The sequence below is a fragment of the Macaca thibetana genome, chromosome 16, assembly GCF_024542745.1.
Source record: "Macaca thibetana thibetana isolate TM-01 chromosome 16, ASM2454274v1, whole genome shotgun sequence".
NCBI classification, from domain to species: domain Eukaryota; kingdom Metazoa; phylum Chordata; class Mammalia; order Primates; family Cercopithecidae; genus Macaca; species Macaca thibetana.
Window position 1 is genome coordinate 33956464 of NC_065593.1, and position 26162 is coordinate 33982625.

Sequence of the window (26162 nt, forward strand, 5' to 3'; positions counted from 1 at the left end):
TGAATCTTTATCTTCGTTACCTGACTTAAACCTGGTCCTCAATTAGGTTTGCCCTTATGTTATGGTCACTATTCCTTTGTTTGGGCCTATGGTCAATTGTGTAATCAAATGAAATATTTGACAAAGCATTTCAAATTATCTTTTACGTTATTCTTTTAAAGCAGCATTATGTTTAAACAGAATATTTTTTTGATACAAGCTTTCATTCTATTAGGCTTAGCATGGAGATATTTGTTTTAAGGTTATCCTTATAAAGCATTAACTCTAGCAAAGTCTTGCTTTTTGGGATCTATGGTCAAGACTGGTAAACATCTGCTGAAAAGAATGGACATGCTTTTGCTTTCTGCTCTTACTAGGCTAACTTTCAGACATAATTTTAGGGATATTTTGGGCTGCCTTTGAAGCTAGCCCATTTTGGACACAGGACATTGGCATATGGAGAACTGACCCTAAGTTCCATTAAGCCAAAACATTTTGTTGAAGAATTCCCAAAATTTTAGTTGTGTCACTGCAGTTTAGTTACTTGTACTTATGTTCTAGACAGCTACAAGAAACATGGTAGAATTGACTTCTGTTGTATGAAGTGGCGTCTTGAGTCTTAAACCTATTTTACTTTGGTGTTCTATAATATTTGGAAAGGCAACAGTTGTTCTATAAATGCTCAATGTTTTGTTTTGTGTTTTTTTTTTTTTTTTTTTTTTTTTGAGACGGAGTCTCGCTCTGCCGCCCAGGCTGGAGTGCAGTGACTGGATCTCAGCTCACTGCAAGCTCCGCCTCCCGGGTTCACGCCATTCTCCTGCCTCAGCCTCCCGAGTAGCTGGGACTACAGGCGCCCGCCACCTCGCCCGGCTAGTTTTTCGTATTTTTCAGTAGAGACGGGGTTTCACCGTGTTAGCCAGGATGGTATCGATCTCCTGACCTCGCAATCCGCCCGTCTCGGCCTCCCAAAGTGCTGGGATTACAGGCTTGAGCCACCGCGCCCGGCTAAATGCTCAATGTTAAGATGGTAGAGAACACTAAGTTATACTTGACACTAGAAAGTTGAACTTTATAGTTAGTTATCCCTTCTTTAGATGAGTTTATGTAGTTCTCAAATGAATGCTTGTAAGATCGGGAACAGAACCCATTTACTCTTCTGTTTCTCTCTACCTAAAGAGGAAATAGCGAACCCTTTGACCTTCTATTTGGGCTACCTTTTCCTTTTCCTATGTTAGAAATTCATAGCCATGAGTCAGTACCTCAAATTAGAGTTTTTATAGCCATGAGAGAGGCCCAGTTCCTGAATCAGATGACTTAAGCCAGAGAGAACTTACTATGGTGCCTGAAACTTTTCATTTCTCTTGAAACGTGTTCTTAATCTTACTCTTTATTCCAACCCACCCCCTTGAATAAATTAATTTATGTTCTCTTCTGTTCTTAAACTTTTACTGTTATGTATACCATCTCATATTAAAATTAGTTGAGTATTGTTTTTCATTCTAGACTATGAACTCATCTTTTTACTCCCCGTAGCTCCCTGAATGGTTCTGACACATAATAGACACTCAACAAATGTTAATGAATTCGACATTTCATCATGGAACATTGAAACCAAGTTCTTGCATTTGCCTGGAAACAGTAATTACCTCTTCAAAGAGAAACTGTGTGGCTAGGGAGCAGAAGTGACAAGGAGACCATCTTTCCACTAGAGTCCTTTACAACATGGCCATACACTATCCATGCAAGCATAAATTAAACTCTGTTTTTAACAACATACTTTTTAGATTTTTTTTCAACAATTGACGACGCTGAGGTTAAGAGATTTAAATAACTTGTCTACTGTCACAGAGCTAGCAGATGGTAGAGCAAAGGTGTGAATCTGTGAAACCTTCACTTTTTCCAGGATCTTGAACAGCATCTCTCAGCCAACCTTGATTTCATTCATATAATCATCAGGGCGTGTATGTGACCTGGGGACTATTTATATTTATTCTTTTTATCATATACTGTTGTATCATAGAGGACACAAAATGCATCACCTCCACCCTGGAATGGCACCTCTATTTTAAGAGAACACTGGCAAAACCTCTTCAATGAGATTTTGATGATGGAAGACTGTTACAATCAAGGCTCTCCTAACTATACCTGCATCTCACAGACACTACCTTTAAGTAGTGAACAGTTATTTTCAGCTAGGAAGGCCACTGTCAATCAGGTAATGGTTTCTTAAGCTGAAAAAGGCTTTCCACTTTAGAATGGTGATTGGCCAAGGTCACATCCCCTTTCCATCTACTTACGGGAAAATTCAAAATAAAGGAATACCAGTGTTTGAAACTCACAATTCACTCTATAGTGAGCGGTGGAGGACTGCAAGGTAATCAAGGTGATTATATTTCCCTTAGAAATGTTGTTAACTGTTTTTTCAAAATACGGATTAAAGCTTAAAACATACCCAAAATACACTGATTCTAAATGGACCTGACGCCTTGATCTTCAATCATGGACTAACATATGAGTGGGGATTCCCAACGGACCATTGTACACTACAATATTTATTACTATAAAGATCTAAGAGCTCTTAGCCACTTTTAAACTTATAAGAGCTGTTCAGCTCTCATCCTCTTGACTTGTGGTTTCACATTTTAAAATTCTGGTTTGTTTTGTGTGATGTATTCAGAAGTACCTCCCTACCTCGATTTCAGAATAATATTTGGCTTTTTAAGAAATTTAAGGAAGTGCAGATATGAAAGTGTACCCATTGATGCGTGGGGACTGCAGTGCCTTTAACTGGCTCATCTTTGGCCTCTGTTTATTCATCTGCAAAATGGTAACTAGGTTTTGCCTTCTAGTTCGTTGATATGATAAAAATACTAATAAATTGAAAGGCTGTGGGATGATACCTTTATCAGTTCCTTCTATGGATGGTGTAATTTTCACTGTAGTTTACTTTAGCATATATGGTCTCAAGAATAAAAATAAGAAATTACTAAGGAACCTCCTGAATGCAATACTATTAACATTCACAAAAATAGCTATATGCAAATTAGTAGATGTCCTTAGCTGAGATAAAACTATTCTGAGGTTGTGATCATGAAAATTAACATAAGCTGATATAATTTTGAATTGTATGGATCTGTTTTCATGAAGGAAACCTATTTGGAGAGGTTTATTCTTGAAAAGTTATGGAATTAAAAGTTAAATGGGATACTTAACATCTGTATTTAACTCTTGAATTATATGCAGCTCATAGAGTTTCTCTCCTATATGCATATTAAATTGTATATAATGAACTATTAGTGGTTTTAGGTAACATTTGGTTGCTGAATATACTATGCTAAGCATTTCACATGCATTATCACCTGTATTCATAAAATATTATGAGGTAAAAGCACTGTTACAATTTCCATTTTTTCAGAAGAAGGTGTGATTCAGAGAAATTAAGTACTGTATACTACGTAGCTCCCACCTTTGACGGTGTCATCTGAATTTTTTTGTCATGAACATGTTTTACGTAGCTCGTTGTTAAAGTCCATTTTTGAGAAATTTTTTGAATAGACGTGTGTAATGCAAGTGCATGAACTTTGTGGTTAGGTGTAGAGAGTATAGGAACATCTGTCTCTGCTGTTGTAAAAATTAATAGATACAACATTTGTAAATCTTCTGGCCATAGTTCAGGTACATAACAAGGACTCATTAAATGTCAGTTGTCACCACCTTACCTTCTTTCCATAAAATATTTCCTTTTTGTCTGTCCCAAAGTTTTAGTTTTACTCTTCATGTGTATTATAATGTATGATGAGCATCCTAAGAAGATAGGTTATACTATTGTCCCCATTTTACAGTCGAGCAAACAGACTGAAATGTGATAGGTTCCAGGTTGAATTCCCATAGCAGTCTGATTCCAGAGCCTGTGTTTTTAGCTATAATGTGCTTTGGTATGAAGATATGTTCCAATAACAGATTATATTCTGATATTTCAGAGAAAAATCTAAATCCTAGAAATCATTCTCTTATACCCGCATCCCTGCCATTCAGTTTTTCCCATCTTAGGTTATGCTGGTGTAACAGTGTGTCTCCTAATCCTCAGTTGACTCTTGTAGTAAGTTTGTATATTAAATGCTCAAACACCCTTCTTATTCTAAAATCTGTGATCCTCTGTCATTTGGATACATTTGCAGTAGTCTGAGGCAGCTCTGAGAATCCTTTAAGGGAAAAGTATTCATCACTGTGGCTTTAGTAAGGAGTATGTTGACATTTTTACTCTTTAACTCCAGGAACTCCTACTGACCTGAAATTAACCAGTTCATGGAGGTTTTTGGCTGGGACTAAGGAATGAAATTAATTCCCTAAGTCCCCTCTTTTTAAAAAAAAGAACCTCAAAATACCGCTGCCCAAATGGATTTAACTTTAGTTATATATTTTTTTACATGCAAATATGTTTTGCTCAGCCTAAAAAGGCAAAGAAAAGCTATTTGGTTTGCAGAGGAACAGATGACTGTCCTGAGCGTGTCAGACTGACTGTTTATATGTGTTTTTCACTCCGTCTTACTCTTTGTCTTTCATGTTCTTTTTTCTGTTTCAGTTTGTCCTGTTTCTGTCTCTCCCTCACAGCACCTATCTTCCTATTTTGATAATCCTGTTTCATCTCTATAAGGAAAAGGCTCTCTCGAGGATGCAGAAAATGTTACTATTTTTATAACAGTCCCTAAATACAGAAAAGATTTTAACTTGGCTATAAAACTTTGTTCTTGGCATAAATTTGGCAGATAGTCTTTTGCCTGGGTGAGACTTTTCACTGGGATCCTGGAAGTGTTGGGACGTCACTGCCCTCCACTCTTGCTTCTCCAAGTATGACATTAGTGGTTTTAGCTCTTGTTGACCCATCTTTAAACCAAAGCTTTATAGCCTATTAGAAGCACAGTGTGGATTTTTCTTATGATATGTTGGAATAAAAGAAAAAACTTCTCTAAAGTTACAAATGGTTTCGTTTACCAAAATGACTATTTCACTTGGAAAGTTTTGTCTTTTCTGTAAAAATTCCAGGAGTTGGGTGGGCTTGATGTCCTCTCTCCCATTCCACCTCCCCACCCACAGACTCATGTCAGCAAAGATGCTGAGAGGTTTATTCCAGTGTTTTAGGAGGAAAGACCTTGACCAAGGAGTAACTAAGACATATTTTTCTGCTTTTATTTTTTAAAAACTTTTTTTTAAAAAAGCAGATCTCTATGACTTTTTCATCTTGTATAACTGTATAAAGAAACTTTTCCAATTGAAATTAAAGTAAGGAAATACCACAGGATGGCTTTAAAGTGTTTGTTTCATTGTAGAACATAGGGCAAATGCCTTGGAACATCAGTAGTTACTATTTGAGGCAGCCTTTGGGGATTGAGATATATGCCTTTCAGATCTGCACTTCATCTCATACTTCATCATTTATTGGATCAAATAGCAGTGTCATTTACTTAGGATCTGTGTCAACACCCTGAGCTCCAAACTGGGTATCACATGTCACCTTGTGAGAGATCCTCTGCGTTACCCCCATCAATTCTGCTTCATTAAAGGACTGGTCATCTTAAAGATGGTCATCTTAAAGCTTTAAAGAAATGAAAAATATTTTCCCTCTCCATAAAAAAATACTTACAACTTTACAACATTTTACTTAGCAGAGTAACTTTGCCCAGCCCTGGAGCACAGCATTCTTAAAAGTAAGCCCAGTAAACCTAAGTGTTGGATGGTTCTGCAAGTAACCACTGCAAAAAAAGATTTCCTGGTGGAAGTAAGTAGTGTCTTTTGCTAGGATACCAGGTTGTTTAATAAAACTAGGAATAGCTGAGGGTAGGAAAAGTCATGAGGCTTTTTCTCATCACAAGCTGTGTAATACATACTTCAGGTAACCTCCGTGGGTTTCCTTACTGCTATTGGCTCAGCTGTGGCTTTTTATGGAACCATATCTGCATTTCCATCTCTTTCATCCCTCCCTTTTTATGAGAATAAAAAGTGAATTGGGTGCTATTTAAATATACCCTACTTACATTTATTGAAAACTACCCTGCCGCAGGGCACAGCACATTGGAAAACTGCCTTGTACCAGCCCAGTTTTCCACTCAGGTGGTTTACCCCAAAACCTGGCCTTTGCTTTCCTCAGACCTTTAATTTCTTTAAACTAAGTGATCACAGAAAAACCTAGGAGGAGCTAGTTTCATTTGTGAGGTTTTCAATAAAACTTAAGTGGAATGCGGCTAGAAAAACAGACCCATGAAAGGCCATGACTACTATGCTGACACTAGAGGAAAAACCCACAGAATTTTTTTTTTTTTTTATTTTTTTGAGACGGAGTTTCGCTCTTGTTGCCTAGACTGGAGTGCAATAGCATGATCTTGGCTCAAAGCAACCTCTGTCTCCTGGATTCAAGCGATTCTCCTGCCTCAGCCCCACGAGTAGCTGGGGTTACAGGCATGTGCCACCACGCCCAGCTAATTTTGTATTTTTTTAGTGTAGATGGGGTTTCTCCATGTTGGTCAGACTGATCTTGAACTCCCGACCTCAGGTGATCCATCTGCCTCGGCCTCCCAAAGTGCTGGGATTACAGGTGTGAGCCACCGTGCCTGGCCTAAACCCACAGAATTCTTATACCTCTTGATTTCAGTGTTGGGGAAAAATGGAAAGAAAAAAAAAGTGAAAGAGCTTTAGTACTGGTACACTTTGGGAAAGAAAGGCAGCTAGGGATGTTTGGTTAAATTCATTTGTCTCATATTGATGTTTTATTTAAAATATTGTCCAGAAATAAACAATTCATACATGTTCAATTTTGTGCCTTTCTGAGTAGCCTGGTGAAATCTTACAGCGTCCCTCCCAGACCGTGAATCATCCCTTTGTCAGGCATCTCCAGGCTGTCTATGCTACCTACCCTTTAGTCACTTGGCAGCCATCTTGGTTGCAGTATTACAGTGCTTGTATTCAGGTAACCTTTATTTTACTTAATGACCCCAAAGCACAAGGGTTGATGCTGGCATATTGTTATAATTGTTCTATTTTATTACCAGTTATGTTGTTAATCTTTGTGCCTAGCTTATAAATTAAACTGTATCATAGGTCTGCACATATAGGAAAAAACACGGTGTATTCAGTCATATATGGCATAATGACCTTTCAGTCAACAGTGGACCTTATATGCTCGTGCAACAGTGTTCTGGTAAAATTATAATACCAGATTTTTACTGTACCTTTTCTATGTTTAGATACACAAATACTTACCATTGTGTTACAGTCGTCTACAGTATTCGGTACAGTAACACACTGTATAGATTTTTCACCTAGGAGTAATAAAAGAAGTTATAGCATATAGCTTAGGTGTGTTGTAAGCTATTCCATCTAGGTTTATACAAGTATACTCTATGATGTTTGCACAGTGATGAAATCACCTAATAAGACACTTTCTCAGAACACATCTTTGTTGTTAAGCAATGCATGGGTGTATAGTGTTGGTACTGTCCATGGTTTCAGGCATCCACTGGGGGTCTTGGAACATATCCTCATGGATAAGGAGTGGAGGACATTTGTAGAAAAAATTATATTTTGAAACTTGCTTGATTTATTGTCAGCGGATTTCCTTCAAGTCATTAAATATTTTTGAAGACATAGATATTTTAATGGTGGCTGGATCATTTATTTGTCTGATTTTCTATCATTAAACTTTCAGATTGCTTAGAATTTTTTCCCATATAATTTAGAATAAATACATTCCTATATATAAATCTTTGTTGTTATCTGTGATTATTTGTTTAGGATAAATTCCCAGAAGTGGAAATTCTGGCTCCAGAATATGTATATTTTTAAGTCACTTTATGTTTACATATTGCCAGGTTGCCCTAAGTAAAGTTCTATCAATTTGTGCTTCATTTAGCTAAGTTTGATGTTCCTCATTTCCTTCCTTTAGTCTTGCTTTGCTAACACTAGGCTTACTTTTTTTAAGGACTTCAATTTGGTAGACTAAAAACAATAATTCTCTCTCTTACATTGCTGGTAGGAATGTAAAATGGTATAGTCACTGTGGAAAACAGTTTGGCATTTCCTCAAAAACCAAAATCTAGAATTCCCATATTATCCAGCCATTGAACTCCTAGGTAAATAACAACAACAACAACAACAAAATGAAAACAGTAAGCTTGTATGATAATGTTCATTGCAGCATTATTCACAATAGCCAAAATGTGGAAACAACCCAAGTATCCACCAAAAGAAGAATGGAATAAACCAAATGTGGACTGTCCATACAATGAACCATTATTCAGGCCGGGCACAGTGGCTCACACCTGCAATCCCAGCAATTTGGGAGGCTGAGGTGTGTGGATCACTCACTTGAGGTCAGGAGTTTTGAGACCAGCCTAGCCAGCATGGCAAAACCCCATTTCTACTGAAAATACAAAAATTAGCTGGGGGTAGTAGCAGGTGGTTGTAATCCCAGCTACTTGGGAGACTGAAGCATGAGAATTGCTTGAACTTGGGAGGCGGAGATTGCAGTGAGCTGAGATTGCGCCACTGCACTCCAGCCTGGGGGGCGGAAAGAGACTGTATCTCAAAAAAAAAGAAAAAGAGCTGGGCGCGGTGGCTCACGCCTGTAATCCCAGCACTTTGGGAGGCCGAGGCGGGCGGATCACGAGGTCAGGAGATCAAGACTAGCCTGGCTAACATGGTGAAACCTCTTCTCTACTAAAAATACAAAAATTAGCCGGGCGTGGTGGCAGATGCCTGTAATCCCAGCTACTTGGGAGGCTGAGACAGGAGAATGGCGTGAACCCGGGAGGTGGAGCTTGCAGTGACCTGAGATCGCACCACTGCACTCCAGCATGGGTGACAGAGCGAGACTCTGTCTCAAAAAAAAGGAAAGAAAAAAAGAAACATTATTCAGCCACAAAAAAGAATGGAAGTATGATACATGCTGTAACATAGATGAACTTTGGAAACATTCTGCTAAATTAAGCCAGAAACAAAAGGACAAACAGGGTATGATTCTACTTATGTGAAAACTATACAATAGGCAAATCTGTAGACGTAGAAAGTAGACTCGAGGTTACCAGGGACTGGGGAAAATAGAGGAATGGAGAGTTATTGCTTACTAGTTACAGGGTCTGGGAAGTGATTAAAAAGATTAAAAAGATAAAAAGTTTGGGTTGGGAGGCTGAGGCAGGTGGATCACTTGAAGTCAGCAGTTTGAGACCAGCCTGGCCAACATGTTGAAACCCCATCTCTACTAAAACTACAAAAAAAAAAAAAAAAAAAAAAAAAAAAAAAAAAAGCCAAATGTGGTGGCACACGCCTGTAGTCCTAGCTACTCAGGAGGCTGAGGCAGGAGAAACGCTTGAACCCAGGAGGCAGAGGTTGCAGTGAGCTGAGATTGCACCACTGCACTCCAGCCTGGGCAACAGAGTGAGACTCCATCTCATAAAAACAAAAAAAGTTTTGGGAATAGGAAGAGGTGATGGTTGTACCACACTGTGAATGTCATTAGTGCCACTGAATTGTATTCCTAAAAATGGTTAAAATGGTAAATTTTGTTTTATATACTGTGACCACAAACAAAAAAAAGAACAATAATAAGTTTTATTTGAAGAAAAGCAGTTTTAATTTATGTTTATTTGATTACTGTTGAGGTTGAACATTGAACAGAAGTGTTAATTGGCCACTGACCATCTTGAAGTTTTTCTATTCTTATTGGTTTGATTTGATTTTTTGAGACGGAGTCTCACTCTGTCGCTCAGGCTGGAGTGCAGTGGCAGGATCCCAGCTCACCGCAATCTCTGCCTCCCAGGTTCAAGCAATTCTCCTGCCTCAGCCTTCCGAGTAGCTGGGATTACAGGTGCATGCCACCACACCCAACTAATTTTGTACTTTTAGTAGAAATGGGGTTTCACCGTTGTTGGCCAGGTTGCTCTCGAACTCCTGACCTCAAGTAGTCCACCCACCTTGGCCTCCCAAAGTGCTGGGATTATAGGCGTGAGCCACTGCACCCAGCCCTCATTGATTTTCAGATCTCATATATGAGGATGATTAATCTTTTATATTTGTATTGCACATTTCATATGTTGCAGATAAACCATGGTTGTTTTAAAAGCATTAGAATACGTAAGAAGGAAGGTAAGCAGGGAGGGAAGGGAGAGAGGGAGTTCAGAGTCATCTAAAGATAAACCTTTGGTATATATACTTCCAAATTCTTTGACTCTGTGTATATCACGAATATCCTTCCATGTCAATTTTGTTTGTTGGTTTAAGAGACAGGTTCTTGCTATGTTGCCAGGCTGGTCTTGAACTCCTGGGCTCAATAGATCCTCCCACCTCAGCCTGCCATGTAACTAGGACTATAAGCATGCACCACAGCCTCCATGTCAGTTTTTTTTTTAATTTAAAAATTTAATTTTTGTGGGTACATAGTAGGAGTGTATATATATATATTTTTTTTTTTTTTTTTGAGACGGAGTATCTCTCTGTCGCCCAGGCTGGAGTGCAGTGGCCGGATCTCAGCTCACTGCAAGCTCCGCCTCCCGGGTTTAGGCCATTCTCCTGCCTCAGCCTCCCGAGTAGCTGGGACTACAGGCGCCTGCCACCTCGCCTGGCTAGTTTTTTGTATTTTTTAGTAGAGACAGGGTTTCACTGTGTTAGCCAGGATGGTCTCGATATGCTGACCTCGTGATCCGCCTGTCTCGGCCTCCTAAAGTACTGGGATTACAGGCTTGAGCCACCGCGCCCGGCCGTGTGTGTGTATATATATACACACACACATACCTGGGGTATTACATCATATATATACACACACACACACACACACACACACACCTGGGGTATTACATCGTATATATATGATGTTTTGATACAGACATGTAATACATAATAGTCACGTCATGTAAAATGGGGTATCTGTTCCCTCAAGTATTTATCCTTTTTGTTACAAACAATCTAATTATACTCTTTTAGTTATTTTAAAATGTGTAATTATTATGACTACAGTCACCCTGTTGTGCTATCAAATACTGGGTCTTATTATTAATTCCATTCTTTTGTACCCATTAATCCTCTCCACCTCCCCGCTACCCTCCCACCACCCTTCCCAGCCTTGGGTAATCATCCTTCTGCTCTCTATCTCCATGAATTCAATTGTTTTGATTTTTAGATCCCACAAATGTGTGAGAACATGTGATGTTTGTCTTTCTGTGCCAGGATTATTTCACTTAGCATAATGACCTCCAGTTTCATCCATGTTGTTGCAAATGACAGGATCTCATTCTTTTTTATGGCTGAATAGTACTCCATTGTGTAAGTACCACATTTTCTTTATCCATTCATCTATTGATGGGACACTTAGTTTGCTTTCAAATTTTGGATGTTGTGAACAGTAGTACTGCAACAAACATGGAATGCAGGTGTCTCTTCAATATGCTGATTTCTTTTCTTTTGGGTATATACCTAGCAGTGGGATTGCTGGATTGTATGGTAGCTCTAGTTGTAGTTTTTTGAGGAACCTCCAAACTGTTCCTCATAGTGGTTGTACTAATTTACATTCCCACCAAAAGTGTATGAGGTTTTTCCTCCACATCCTTGCCAGCATTTGTTATTGCCTGTCCTTCGGATGTAAGCCATTTTAACGAGGATGAGCTAATATCTCATTGTAGTTTCGATTTGCATTTCTCTGATGATCAATGATGTTGAGCACTTTTTCATATGCTTGTTTGCCATTTTTATATCTTTTTCTGAGAAATGTCTATTCAAATCTTTTGCCCTTTTTAAAATGGTATTATTAGATCTTTTCCTATAGAGTTGTTTGAGCTCCTTATATATTCTGGTTATTAATTCCTTGTCAGATGGGTAGTTTGCAAATATTTCCTCCCATTCTGTGGGTTGTTTCTTCACTTTGTTGATTGTTTCCTTTGCTGTGCTGAAGCTTTTAAACTTTATGTGATCCCATTTGTCCATTTTTGCTTTGGTTGCCTGTGCTTATGGGGTATTACTCAATTAATTTTTGTCCAGACCAATGTCCTGGAGCATTTCCCCGTGTTTTCTTGTAGTAGTTTCATAGTTTGAGGTCTTAGATTTCAGGCTTTAATAAAGTGGTCTCCCTTTTTGGAACCAGGGACCAGTTTCATGGAAGCCAATTTTTCCATGGACCAGGGTGGGGGACGGGATGGTTTCTGGATGAAACTGTTCTACCCCAGATCATCAGGCGTTAGTTAGATTCTCATAAGGAGCATGCAACCTAGATCCCTCACATGCATAGTTCACAATAGGGTTCGTGCTCCTATGAGAATCTAATGCCACCACTGATCTCACAGGAGGCGGAGCTCAGGCATTAATGCTCAGCCACCTGCCACTCACCTCCTGCTGTGTGACCCAGGCTATGACCAGTACTGGTCCATGATGTGGGGGTTGGGCCCCCTGCTTTAATCCATTTTTCATTTGATTTTTGTATATAGTGAGAGATAGGGGTCTAGTTTCATTCTTCTGCTTATGGATTTCCAGTTTTCCCAGCACCATTTATTGAAGAGATTGTCTTTTCCCCAGTGTATGTTCTTGACACGTTTGTCAAAATTGAGTTCATTGTAGGTGGATAGATTTGTTTCTGGGTTCTCAGCCAGGTGCAGTGGCTCATGCCTTTAATCCCAGCACTTTGGGAGTCTGAGGAGGGTGGATTACCTGAGGTCAGGAGTTCGAGACCAGCCTGACCAACATGGTGAAACCCTGTCTCTACAAAAAATACAAAAATTAACTGGGCATGGTGGTGGGTGCCTGTAATCCCAGCTACTCGGGAGGCTGAGGCAGGAGAATCGCTTGAACCTGGGAGGCAGAGGTTACAGTGAGCTATTACACCACTGCACTCCAGCCTGGATGACAAGAAGGAAACTCCATCTCAAAAAAAAAAAAAAAAAAAAAAAAAAAAAAAAAAAAAAGATTTATTTCTGGATTCTCTATTGTGTTCCATTGGTCTATATATCTGCTTTTATTCCAGTACCATGCTCTTTTGGTTACTATAGCTTTGTAGTATAATTTGAAGTCAGGTAATGTGATACCTCCAGTTTTGTTCCTGTTGCTTTGGATAGCTTTGGCTATTCTGGGTCCAGGTCAGTTTTTCACAACTTTATTGTTTTCCATTGTGTGCCTGTTTCTTAAATTATGTAATCAGCCTTCTATTTTAATTAATCATCTCTCTGTTTAAAGTTTAATTCATGCAGAAGACAATAGTACCATGGGAGTACCTCACCAGTCTTCGGGGAAGTCTTAGAGTTCTCAGAAGAGGTGATGTTGGCTGGGTGCGGTGCTTCATGCCTGCAATCCCAGCACTTTTGAAGGCTGAGGCAGGCAGATCATGAGATCAAGAGATCAAGATCATCCTGGCCAACTTTGTGAAACCCCGTCTCTACTAAAAATACAAAAAGGTGTGGTGGTGCGTGCCTGTAGTCTCAGCTACCTGGGAGGGGGGCTGAGGCAGGAGAATAGTTTGAACCCTGGGAGGCGGAGGTTGCAGTGAGCCTAGATCACGCCATTGCATTCCAGCCTGGCCACAGAACAAGACTCCGTCTCAAAAAAAACAAAAACAAACAAAAAAACACAAAGTGATGTCCAACTTGAGTTGGAAGGGCTGCAGAGTTAGGTGTTTCCCTTCTGACAAAAATACTCTTAAACACAGGAAGCTAAGACCTGTCCCCGTGTATTCTTCCCTCCTCTACTAGGTCTCACATTTAGTAACTGGAAAACTGGGATTTAGATTCCCAGTTCCTTCAGCATGAAGCTCAAGCTCTTTTAGTGATGTCAAACTGCTTTTCAGAAGGTGGCTCTTTGCACTTACAAGCTGATGTCTCTAGATGTAGTCCTAGACTTCATCTAGGAAGTCTCTAATCCTGCCTAATGATGCCACTATATAGAGTACATCTCCCAGCAGACTTATTACTCCCTGCATTTTACAGAGGTGAAAGAAAATTGACATTGGTCTAAAGTGTATATATACTTCTGTGTCTTTTTTTTTTTTGAGTCGGAGCTTGCTCTGTAGCCCAGGCTGGAGTGCAGTGGCACGATCTCAGCTCACTGCAACCTCCGCCTCCTAGGTTCCAGCGATTCTTCTGCCTCAGCCCCCTGAGTAGCTGGGATTACAGGTGTGCACCACCACACCCAGCTAATTTTTGTATTTTTAGTAGAGGGGTTTCACCATCTTGGCCAGGCTGGTCTTGAACTCCTGACCTCGTTTTCTGCCTGCCTCGGCCTCCCAAAGTGCTGGGATTACAGGTGTGAGCCACAGCGCCTGGCCACTTCTGTGTCATTTTATCATGTGCACAGATTCATGTAACTACTACCATCATCAAGATACAAACTATTCCATCACCACAAATATCTCGCTCATTTTTTCCTGCTCCATTATAGCCACACTCAGTTCCCATCCCACCACTATCTCTGACCCCTGCCAGCTACTAATCTATTCATCTCTATAATTTTGTCATTTTGAGAATGACAAAATGGAATTTTACGGTATGTCACCTTTTGATATTGCCTGTTTTTAAAATGAATTATAATGCCTTTGAGGTCCATCCAAGTTATTGCATGTATCAATAGTCTGTTCCCTTTAATTGCTGAGTAGTATTGCATGGTGTGGATGTCACACAGTTTAGTTAACTATTCACCTATTATACAACATTTTGGCTGTTTCCAGTTTATGGCTATTTCAAGTAAAACTGCCTTGAACAATCATGCAAAGGTTTTCATGTAGATAAAAGAAGTTTCATTTCACTGAGCTAAAGGCCCACAAGCACAGTTGCTGGGTCACATTGTAAGAATATGTTTAATTTTTCTTTTCTTTTTTTTTTTTTTTTTGACGCGGAGTCTTGCTCTGTGCCCCAGGCTGGAGTGCAGTGGCGCGATCTCGGCTCACTGCAAGCTCCGCTCCCCCGGGTTCACGCCATTCTCCTGCCTCAGCCTCCCGAGTAGCTGGGACTACAGGCGCCCGCCACCTCGCCCGGCTAATTTTCTTGTATTTTTAGTAGAGACGGGGTTTCACCGTGTTAGCCAGGATGGTCTCGATCTCCTGACCTCATGATCCGCCCGTCTCGGCCTCCCAAAGTGCTGGGATTACAGGCTTGAGCCACCGCGCCCGGCCAAGAATATGTTTAATTTTTCAAGAAACTTCCAAACTATTTTCCATACTGTCTGTATTATTTTATAATCCCACCATCAATATATGAGAAATCTACCTGTTGGGAAAGACTTATTGAAGTCTCCAGCTATAACGGTAGGTATGTCTATTTCTTCCTTCAGTTCTCTCAGGGTTTGCTTCATATGCTTTGTAGCTCTGTTTAGTGCATGCACATCTAGGGTTGCTGTGTTTTCTTTGTGTAACTTTTTATCATTATATAATGTCCTTCTCTTATCTGGTAATTTTCTTTTCTCTAAAGTCTACTTTATCTTGTATTAAGGTAGCCACCCCCGCTTTCCTTCCTGTAACGTTTACATGATATATCTTTTTCTAACATTTTAGTTTCAGTGTGTCTGTATCATTATATTTGATATGTTTTAAATGAATTTCCTGTAAAAAAAAAAAATATAGTTGAGTCATGTTTTTTAGTCCATTCTGCCAATATCTGTCTTAATTGGTGTTTGTAGACCATTTACATTGAATGTAATCAATATAATTATTTATCTGTCAGGGCTTAAGTCTACCATTTTATTTTTTATTTTCTGTTCTCTGCTTTTTCTTTCTCTGTTGTTTTGTTTTGTTTCGGCTTGTTTTTTGTTTGTTTGTTTGTTTGTTTTTGTTTTTTTGGTTGTCTTGCTGTAGGTTGTGGAACATTTTCTAAAATTCTATCTTGATTTATCTGTAGTGGTTTTTTTTTTTTTTTTTTTAATTTCAATAGGCTTTTGGGGAACAGGTGGTGTTTGGTTACAAGAATAAGTTCTTTAGTGGTGATTTCTGAGATTTTTGGTGCACCCATCACCCAAGCAGTGTACACTGTACCCAATGTGTAGTTTTTTATCTTTTGCCACCTCTCACTCTTTCCCTTAAGTCCTGATAGTCCAATGTATCATTCTTATGCCTTGGTGTCCTCTTAGCTTAGCTCCCTCTTATGAGTGAGAACATATGAAGTTTGATTTTCCATTCCTGAGTTACTCCACTTAGAGTAATAGTCTCCGGCTGGGCACAGTGGCTCACGCCTGTAATCCCAACACTTTGGGTGGCTCAGGCGGGTGGATCATGAGGTCTAGAGATCAAGACCATCCTGGCCAACATGGTGAAACCCTGTATCTACTAAAAATACAAAAATGAGCTGGGTGTGGTAGCACATGTCTGTAGTCCCAGTTACTCGGGAGGCTGAGCATGAGAATCACTTGAACCCAGGAGGTGGAGGTTGCAGTGAGCCGAGATCACGCCACTGCTCTCCAGCCTCATGACAGAGTGAGATTCCGTCTCAAAAAAAAAAAAAAAAAGAAAGAAAAGGAATAATAGTCTCCAATTCCATCTAGCTTGCTACAAATGCCATTATTTCATTCCTTGTTATGGCCGAGTAGTATTCGTGTGTGTGTGTGTGTGTGTGTGTGTGTGTGTGTGTGTGTGTGTGTGTGTACACCACATTTTCTTTACTCACTGATTAAAGGGAATTTGGGTTGGTTCCATATTTTTGACTTGCAAATTGTGGTGCTATAAACACGTATGTGCAAGTATCTTTTTTGCATAATGACTTCTTTTCCTCTTAGTAGATTCCTAGTAGTGGGATTGCTGGAACAAATGGTAGATCTACTTTTAGTTCTTTAAGGAATCGCCACACCATTTTCCATTCTGGTTGTAGAAGTTTACATTCCCACCAACAATGTAAAAGTTTCCTTTTCACTGCATCCATGCCAACATCTGTTATTTTTTGATTACGGCCATTCTTGCAGAAGTGAGGTGGTATTGCACTGTGAATTTGATTTGCATTTCCATAGTGACATTGAGCATTTTTCCAAACGCTTGTTGGCCATTTGTATATCTTCTTTTGAGAATTGTCTATTCATGTCCTTAACCCACTTTTTGATGTGATTGTTTGGGTTTGTTTTGCTGATTTGTTGGAGTTCTTTGTATATTCTGGAAATTAGTCCTTTGTCGGATATATAGATTGTGAAGATTTTCTCCCATTCTGTGGGTTATATGTTAACTCTGCTAATTATTTCTTTTGCTGTGCAGAAGCTTTGTAGTTTAATTAAGTCCCATCTATTTATCTTTGTTTTTGTTGCATTTACTTTTGGGTTCTTGGTCACGAAGTCTTTGCCTAAGCTAATGTCTAGAAGGGTTTTTTCTGATGTTATCTTCTAGAATCTTTATGGTTTCAGGTCTTAGATTTAAGTCTTTAATCCATCTTGAGTTGATTTTTGTATTAAATATAAGGTGAGAGATGAGTTTCATTCTTCTACATGTGGCTTGCCAGTTATCCTAGCACCATTTGTTGAAAAGTTATTATGTATACAGTTTTAAAAATTGTGGTCCTTTATGTATCTTTATTAGTGGCCAATATATGTATATTGCATTATGTATACTTAACTTATCACAGTCTACTGGTATCATTACTTCACCAATTTGAGTGTAACCTTTCTTCCCCGTATGTTCCTTTACCATCCCGATTTATAATAAAATTATCTTCAACATTCTCTTACATGCATTTAGAACCACACCAAAGAGTGTTGTTTTTGCCTCAACTCTCAAACATAATTTAGAAAACTCAGGAGGAGAAGGAAAGCTTATAGTATTTAACCATATTTTTGCTTACTATGTTTTTTCTTCCTTCCTACTGTTCCACAGTTACTTCTTCATTTGTTTTCCTTTTGTTAAAAGATCTTCTTTTAGAGTAAGTCCACTGTCAACAAATTCTTAGTCTTTCTTCATGTGAAAATGTTTTGATTTCCCCTTTAATACTGAGTGATATTATGGCTGGGTATAGGGTTCAAGGTTGATAGTTCTTTTCTTTCCGTACTCAGAAAAAAATACTGTGTTACTTTCTTTGAGCCTCCCTGTTTTCTGATGACAAATGTGATGTTAATTGAAGTTTCTTTCCTATATATGTGAAGTGTCATTTTTCTCTCACTGCCTTCAAGATTTTTTCTTTGTCTTTCATTTTCAGAAGTTTAACTATGATGTCTCTTCTAGTGGGTTTCTTTAGAAGTCTCCTGTTTGAGGTTCATGATTTAGCTTCTTTAATGTGTCAATTTATGTCTCTTACAAAATGTGGATATTGACTCAACCATTATTTTTCAAATACTTTTCCAACCCACACCCTTCCTCCCCTCCTTTCGGGCTTAAAGTGGTAGAACTGCCACATATTTCATTATAATCTCACAGATCCCGGAGCCCTTGTTATTCAGACTGGGTAATTGTTATTGCTCTGTGTTATAGTTTACTAATTCTTTCTGTGCCTCTTCATTCTGCTATTAAACCCACCAACCTAGCTTTTTATTTTGGTTATTGTATTTCTCAGTTCTAAAGTTTTCATTTGAGGCCAGATATGATGGCTCACACCTGTAATCCAAGCCCTCTGGAAGACTGAGGCAGGAGAATCGCTTGAAGCCAGGAGTTGGAGACCAGCTAGGGCAACAAAGCAAGGCCCTGTCTCTACAAGAAAAAATTAAAAATAAACTGGGTGCAATCGCCTGCACCTGTAGACCCAACTACTAGGGAGGCCGAGGGAAGGAGAATTGCTTGAGCCCAGAGTTTGAGGCTGTAGTGAGCTATGATCGCACCACTGCACTCCAGCTTGAGTGACACAGCAAGACTCTGCCTCAAAAATGAGTAAGTAAATAAGTAAGTAAAAATTCCTCTTCAGTCTTTTTTATATCTTTTACTTCTTTGCTAAGACTTTCTATTTCTTTGATGAGGCTTCAGGGTTTTTTAGAGCAATTTTAGTTAGGTTCCCAGCAAAATTAAGCAGAAGGTGCGGAGATTTCCATATACTCCCTGCTACCCCCAACATGCATAGCCTCGCCCATTATCAAGATCCCCCACCAGAGTAGTATATTTGCTATAACTGATGAACCTGCATTGACAATTGATGTATTATTATCACCCAAAGTTTACATTTCTTTAATTTTCATTTTTTGTATGTTTCTAGCATGTTCATAATTACTCATTGAAACATTTTTATCATGGCTGCTTTAAAAGTCTTTGTCAAATAATTTTGGGATCTCTGTCATCTTGGTGTTCATATCTATTGATTGTCTTTTTTTCATTTGTTATGATATCTTGCTGGCTGGAAGTATGTTGAATCATTTTCAGTTGAAAGCTGGGCATTTCCCTATGATATGAATTGTACTTAAACCTTCTGTTTTAAGGGCCTTTCTGTGGTATCACAATGGCAGGGGAAGTAGGATGTTCTACCTCATTTCTGCTAGGTAGAGGTAGAAACCCAGGTTCCTTACCACACTACTGTTACCACTCAGTCAGGTTCCTAATGGGGAGAGATGGAAGTCCCAGCTCCCAATGTAGTCTCCAGTGACAGTGCATTAGTGCTGGATGATACGGTCAAAGTCCAAAAAGGGATTCTTTCCTAGACCTCTTTCGTAAGCACCCCAGTGTAGAGAAGGAGTGGTGCCTCCTTACTACCAAGCAGGGGTGAAAATCCAGGCTCCGCATTTGTCCTGCACCAAAACTGCATGTGTGTGTTAGGAGGTGGTTCTTGTTAACAGCAGATAGGGATGAAAGTCCTGACTGTACTTAGCCTTCTCCAACACCACCCCCATGGAGGTGTTGGGCACCTTGTCATAGCCTCTCAAGGGTGGAGTCTGGGCTCTCTCCTTGGCCTTTCCCAGTGTGGGTGGTTGGGGTGCCGCAAGTTTTTGTATGGCGTTTGGGTCGAGTAAAGCAATTATTGTCTAAAAGTTTCTGTCTTGCTAGGCTGCACATTCCTGTATTTTTGGCAAGAGAGAGCAACCTTTTGTTGTGACAAAAGCATAGATAGACCTTGAAGTGTAGAAATGTTCAGTAACCTTTACCGATATGGGGACTAACTTCGCAGGATTCTGGTGCTGATATTTGAAATAGATACTGTTTTTTTCCTAATCTGTTTTTTTGTTTGTTTGTTTCTTACTCCATAATAACACTAGCCCAAAAATGCATGGTTTTTAAATTATCTTCCAAAAAGTTGACAGTTTCTGTGTTTGTCAATTACTTTAATATTCTATATATTTTTAAATGGATGGTTGGTTGGGAGTCTCTAGACACGACACTTCACACTAAGCAAGGCTGACAGTTAAGTGATGCAGAAGCCATTATCTCACCTTTGTGCTTGCAGGCTGTGGCCTCTTTGCCTTTTCCTACTTCATAATAAATAGCATTAGCATTGAGGAGCTTTTTAACACCTATTGAGGACGGGGTTTTTCTAATCCCCTCTCAGAGAGGCTTTTAAAAATGAATGACTAAAACCTAACAAACATAACATACATAAAAGAGAGCTAGGTAGCAATCTTACATAGGAATTTAGATTCAGAAATACCAAATAAAATACCAACCAACCAAACTGAATGTTACAATAAAACAATCACCTACCATGACCAAATATGATTTATCCCGTATTATAATATATATTATTGTAATGTATAATATCTGTTGGTCCACTAAGAAAACACGAGTGTCATTAGATGCTGAAAGGGCATTTGACAAAATTTAGCATTTATTTATGAGATTTATTCTGAGATAACTAGAAATAGAAAGATGTCTTCTTCAAATAATAAATAATAGCTGTCTTAAACCAAAAACCGACATCGTATTTAATATAAAATGCTCTTGGCATTCCTCCTAAAATCATGAAAGAGGCAATCATGTTAAAACCATTATACAATTACTCTAGATGTAGATATTCCAGACAAGACAGTAATATGTAAAAAATAAAGAAGAGCTATAACTACAAAATCACCATTTACAGACAATGTAATTTTTTCACTTACAAAATTTAAGAGCATTATCTTTGAACTTATCAACAGATCAGAGACTTGGTAAATGTGTAAAACATTCATACTATTTCTATAAACAAATAAAAGCTAATTAGATGGGTGAATTCTTTAGAATATGTCACTCCTCATAATACCAGAAAGTATAAAATACTTAGAAATAACCCTAAGATGAAAGATATAGAGCCTATATAAAGAAATTCTACAGTGATTAAAGAATTATTTACATAAATTAACAATATATCATGTTCTGGATAAGGAGACTGATTATTTTAACAATTGAAGATATTTTGAAATTAATTCAGAACTTTTACGCAATCCCAGTCAAAATACCAGTAGATTTACAATATTGATAAAATTATTATTTCGTATATCTGAAAGTATACAGGCAAGAATTGCTAAGATAACTTTTTAACTTGACAGTAAGTAGGAATTTCAGAACCCTTTATTATGAAAAATTTCAAACTTACAGAAAATTCTAAATATAGTACAGTGAATATATAAACATTCTCACTAGATTCAACAATTGCTAACATTATGTGACATCTCCGTACACAAAAGAGAAATTTAAATAAAAATGAATAAATGGTGTTCTGTTGTAAATGTGATATCAGCTACAAACCTGTATCTTTCCTTTCCCTTAAAACACCTCCTCAAAAGAATAACTATACTTGCTGGCCGGGCGCGGTGGCTCAAGCCTGTAATCCCAGCACTTTGGGAGGCCGAGACGGGCGGATCACGAGGTCAGGAGATCGAGACCATCCTGGCTAACACGGTGAAACTCCGTCTCTACTAAAAAATACAAAAAACTAGCCGGGTGAAGTGGCGGGCGCCTGTGGTCCCAGCTACTCGGGAGGCTGAGGCAGGAGAATGGCGTGAATCCGGGAGGCGGAGCTTGCAGTGAGCTGAGATCCGGCCACCGCACTCCAGCCTGGGCGACAGAGCCAGACTCAGTCTCAAAAAAAAAAAAAAAAAAAGAATAACTATACTTGCTATGAACAGTTTTTTTATGTGTGTGTGCATACACACATTCATGCTTGCTTTTCTCTTTAACTCCTTGTTATGAAACATTTCAAATATGTGCAAATATTGAATGAATAGCCTGATGTATCCCTGAAAATCAGGTAGTTTTGACACTTAGCAACCCATCACCAAACTAGTTTTACATGCTACCCCACTACTCTACCATATTATTTTGAAGCAAATCCAGATGTCATGGTATTTCATTTGTAAGTATTTTAGTACATATCTCTAAAAATAAGGACTTTTTTAAAAAACAAAGTATTATCATGCCTGAGGAGATTAACAATGATAATGTAATATCAGATTTTCAATTCGTGTTAAATTTCTTCATCTCATTTTAAAAATCATGTTTCACATAAGACCTATATATTGCAATTGGTTGATACATCTCATAAGACTCTTTTAATATGTAGGTTTATCCTCCACCTCCTTTACTGCTTTATAGTTTTTTTATTGAGGAAACCAGGCCATTTACCTTGTAGCGTTTCCCACATACTGCATTTTGTTGATCTCTTGGTGTCCTTTTGTTCCTAAAATTCCCCATAAATTGTTCATTAGATCTGGGAGATTGGTTTGATCAAATTTTATATTTTAGCAAAAATATTTCATGATTTTTGTAAAGGTTTCATGGGCACTTGAAAAAAAGGGTTTATTTTCTGTTTTCAGCATACAGAGTTGCAATTTCATTAGTTAGATTTACCTCATTAGTTACGTTATATGCTTTCTGAGAGAGAGAGCTATAGATGTAGATATAGACATATAAGCTGTTATGGAGTTAAAAATGGTGACGTTAAAATCTCATGCTACTAATATTTTTCTGTATTTTTCCTTATATTCTATGGTTTTGCTATATGATGTCAACGTTGTGTTATTTGATATATAGATAGTCATAATTGTTAGAGTATCATCAAAGAATAAAATATACCTTTTAACATTTCTACATGTCCTCTTTTCCCCCTTCTTTAATGCTTTTGTCTATTTAAGATTGTAACCACTGCTTTGCATTTTAATGAACTTAGAAGAGTATAAAACTGTACAAAAAGTATTATGAAAAATTATGTAGTTACGGATTTATATAACTTTATGGTATTCATTCATGGATGACACGAAGAAAACAGATCAAATTGTAAATAGTGTTTAACCTCCAAGTGATAGGATTATGAACAGTTTGAATTTTCTTCTTTAAAGTTTTTCCAAAGTTTTCTTTGGTGAGCCTGTGTTATAAGGCTCAAAAACATCTATTTTGTGTGTGTGTGCGTGAGACAGAGTCCTGCTTTGTCACCCAGGCTGGAGTGCCATGGCACGATCTCAGCTCACTACAATTTCCGCCTCCCGGGTTCAAGCAGTTCTCTGCCTCAGCCTCCCAAGTGGGTGGGATTACAGGCACCCGACACCATGCCTGGCTAATTTTTGGATTTTTAGTAGAGACGGGGTTTCAACATCTTGGTCAAGCTGGTCTTGAACTCCTGACCTTGTGAACCACCCGCCTCAGCCTCCCAAAGTGCTGGGATTACAGGCGTGAGCCACCATGCCCGGCCAAAAACATATTATTTTTACAAAAGAAAATTTAGGAGAAAGTATGCAAAGATGGATTGATTCTCTTAATATTTTTAGCATAGTTTTGCCACAGCTGAAATAAGAACAGTATTGAACAGTCTCCCTTCCCCCAGTTTTAATCACAACTAAAATCATACACATGCATCTTCCAGTGATGCATTTGAAATGGTGAAATCTGATTGCTAGAAATTGTGACGTGAATAAGTAAAAATTTACTGGAGTCTCTGATATGACTTGAGGATTAGAAGTAGAATATAGGAGGCCTTCTGAAAATCTGTCTCACATTCACTGAGGCTCCCCTTGGTTTTGAGCCAGATAACAAACCCTTCAGTTGAATTTTTTCCGTCCAGACACTGGCTTAAATGAAGGTATACTGAACTTGGAGATGTCATTTCAGCATTTGGCTGGAAGAGCTGTTGTAGAGGAGCTTCTTTAGATAGGAAGCCATGAGGGAATTCTCTGAGTACATGCATTTTCACACATCTGCTAATGCAAAAGCCCCTTGTGAGCATTAGTACTCAGGAATGTGATGTGGATTCGAGATGATCTCCACAGGATTTTGGCAGGTCAGAACAAACATTATCTTGCTCCCATATGTTTTTGTAGGATCTTGAAAGGGAAATCATATACATTTCCTTTAACTCACATGCTGAATTTTCCCACATAGACAAAAAAAAAAAAAAAAAAAAAAAAAAATCTCAGCAAAAATAAATTCAAGAATATGTATATATGATGTTCATATATTTAGCATCTGTTGTCAATACAGCAATGTAAGCTGACGGCTATTGGAATTCACATACAGTTTGCATTTACTTTGATTTATGTTTAAATGGCTTATCTCAGAAAACCTGACCCAACAGATAAAGACTGTGAAAGATTCCACATTATGGGTAAGTTTTTTTTTTTTTTTTTTGAAATGGAGTTTTGCTCTTGTTGCCCAGGCTGGAGTGCAATCGTGCGATCTCGGCTCACTGCAACCTCCACTTCCCCAGTTTAAGTGATTCTCCTGCTTCAACCTCCCAAGTAGCTGGGACTACAGGCGCCCGTCACCACGTCCAAATGATTTTTTGTATTTTTGGTAGAGATGGGGTTTCACTGTGTTGGCTAGGCTGGTCTCGAACTCCTGACCTTAGGTGACCCACCTTCCTCCCAAAGTGCTAGGATTACAGGCATGAGCCACCACACCCAGCCACTGGGTAAGTCTTCTTTAATTTCTCTCTACACTACATCTCCTTAGGTGCAGCATATACGTGACCTGGTGCCCCACACCTCCACTGCTTCCCTGCCAATATCACTGTTACCCCAGATGGATACAACTCTCAATAGTTTTGTAGTATTTGATATAACTCTGACATATTCAGTATAACAACAACCAGGGAACCCCTGTGAAGCTAAAAAACTGTTTTCCAAAATAATAATGATGATATATACTATAGAAAAAGACCCTATCTGTTTTTTATCACCCTTGAGCAAACCCAGCCCTATTTGATATGGGACCTGACATAGAGTGGGGAGTCATTAAATGTTGACTAACCCTTTTTCTAAGTCTTTTTTTTTTTCCTATTTTAATTTTTATTGGCGGGGGGGTGGTGGGAGGGACTCAGTCCCAGAAGACCTATGTCTTTTAATTCTCTACTTGTGGTCCCTCTATGAAGTGATATGTAATCTGCCCAGTATTAATAGTTTGGCTCCTTTTTCTCTGCAAACATATTATTAAAAGTTGAATAAAAAAATAGAACCTGTGTCAGCAACTTAATGGCCCATGTGTCAAGGATAGCATATTGGTTGATTCTCATTGGCATATATGCTGACATATTTAGTTTTATTTCATTCTCTGTTACACCCAAGACCCTCTGTAGGACTGAACATAACTTTAGGAGGAGAATGACCACTAATCACTATTTGTTTTCATATTTTGTGAATGAGTTTTGTTGTCATAGTCTCATGTGTCTAATCAAATAGATCTTCAAACCAGTTCTAATCAAACCAGTTCTTTTCTGTGCTTATACCACATGGTTTTCAGCTATCAGATGTTATTTCAAACTTGCATCTAGAATATATATATATATATACTTTTTTAATTATTTAACATTTGGAGGGAAGTCAGATATCTTTGACCTCATTTCTTTTACTCATTTTATGTTTATTTAACACCAATGGTTTCCTATTGGCTTCTTTAGCTGGAAAAATTATTTCTACAGGGCAATATAACCTGGGATTCTGCTTCACAAAATGAAACATGAAGTGATAATATCATTAATCTATTAACAAATAATTGCTCTTGGGTTCTTTTCCTGGTATCTTGAGCCACCAAGGTGTAGCTTTTACTTGATCTGAATTTGTCAGTCTGTAAAAGTAGGGATTATAATATAACAGTGCGTCTTCTTATTTAGTTTGTTAACTACATTCTATTGTAGAACTGTTCTTATTTTTAAGATCACAGAAATCCATAGAAGTATTGGCATTCTTGTACCAGTTATTCATATTTCATTGTATGTTAGTATTTTGGCATCATTTCTTACATATCCTGTTATTGTTTAGGGGAAAAATGTGGAAGCATTTCTTGATATTTTTTCACTGTTTTTCCCTAGTGAGTTATGTAGTTAATCATATTAAAATGTTCTTCAGTTTTGAAATATGAGAGATTTGTCAGCCCTTTGAAAAAA

At 38.3% G+C, this 26162-nt stretch overlaps 1 protein-coding gene across 9 annotated transcripts in view; it reads left to right on the forward strand.

Annotated features, from left to right (window-relative positions):
* The window catches only part of BCAS3 (BCAS3 microtubule associated cell migration factor), a 707133-nt gene that overhangs the window by 408604 nt on the left and 272367 nt on the right, over positions 1–26162 (forward strand). The window contains exon 24 of one of the 9 annotated variants that reach the window (XM_050764594.1): positions 1513–10429. The exons of the other annotated variants lie outside the window; for them this stretch is intronic. Within the exon in view, the coding sequence (XP_050620551.1) occupies positions 1513–1520 (8 nt within the window). The 3' untranslated portion in view covers positions 1521–10429. Of the gene's footprint in view, positions 1–1512; positions 10430–26162 lie in introns of those variants that run through there. 9 annotated transcript variants of the gene reach the window in all.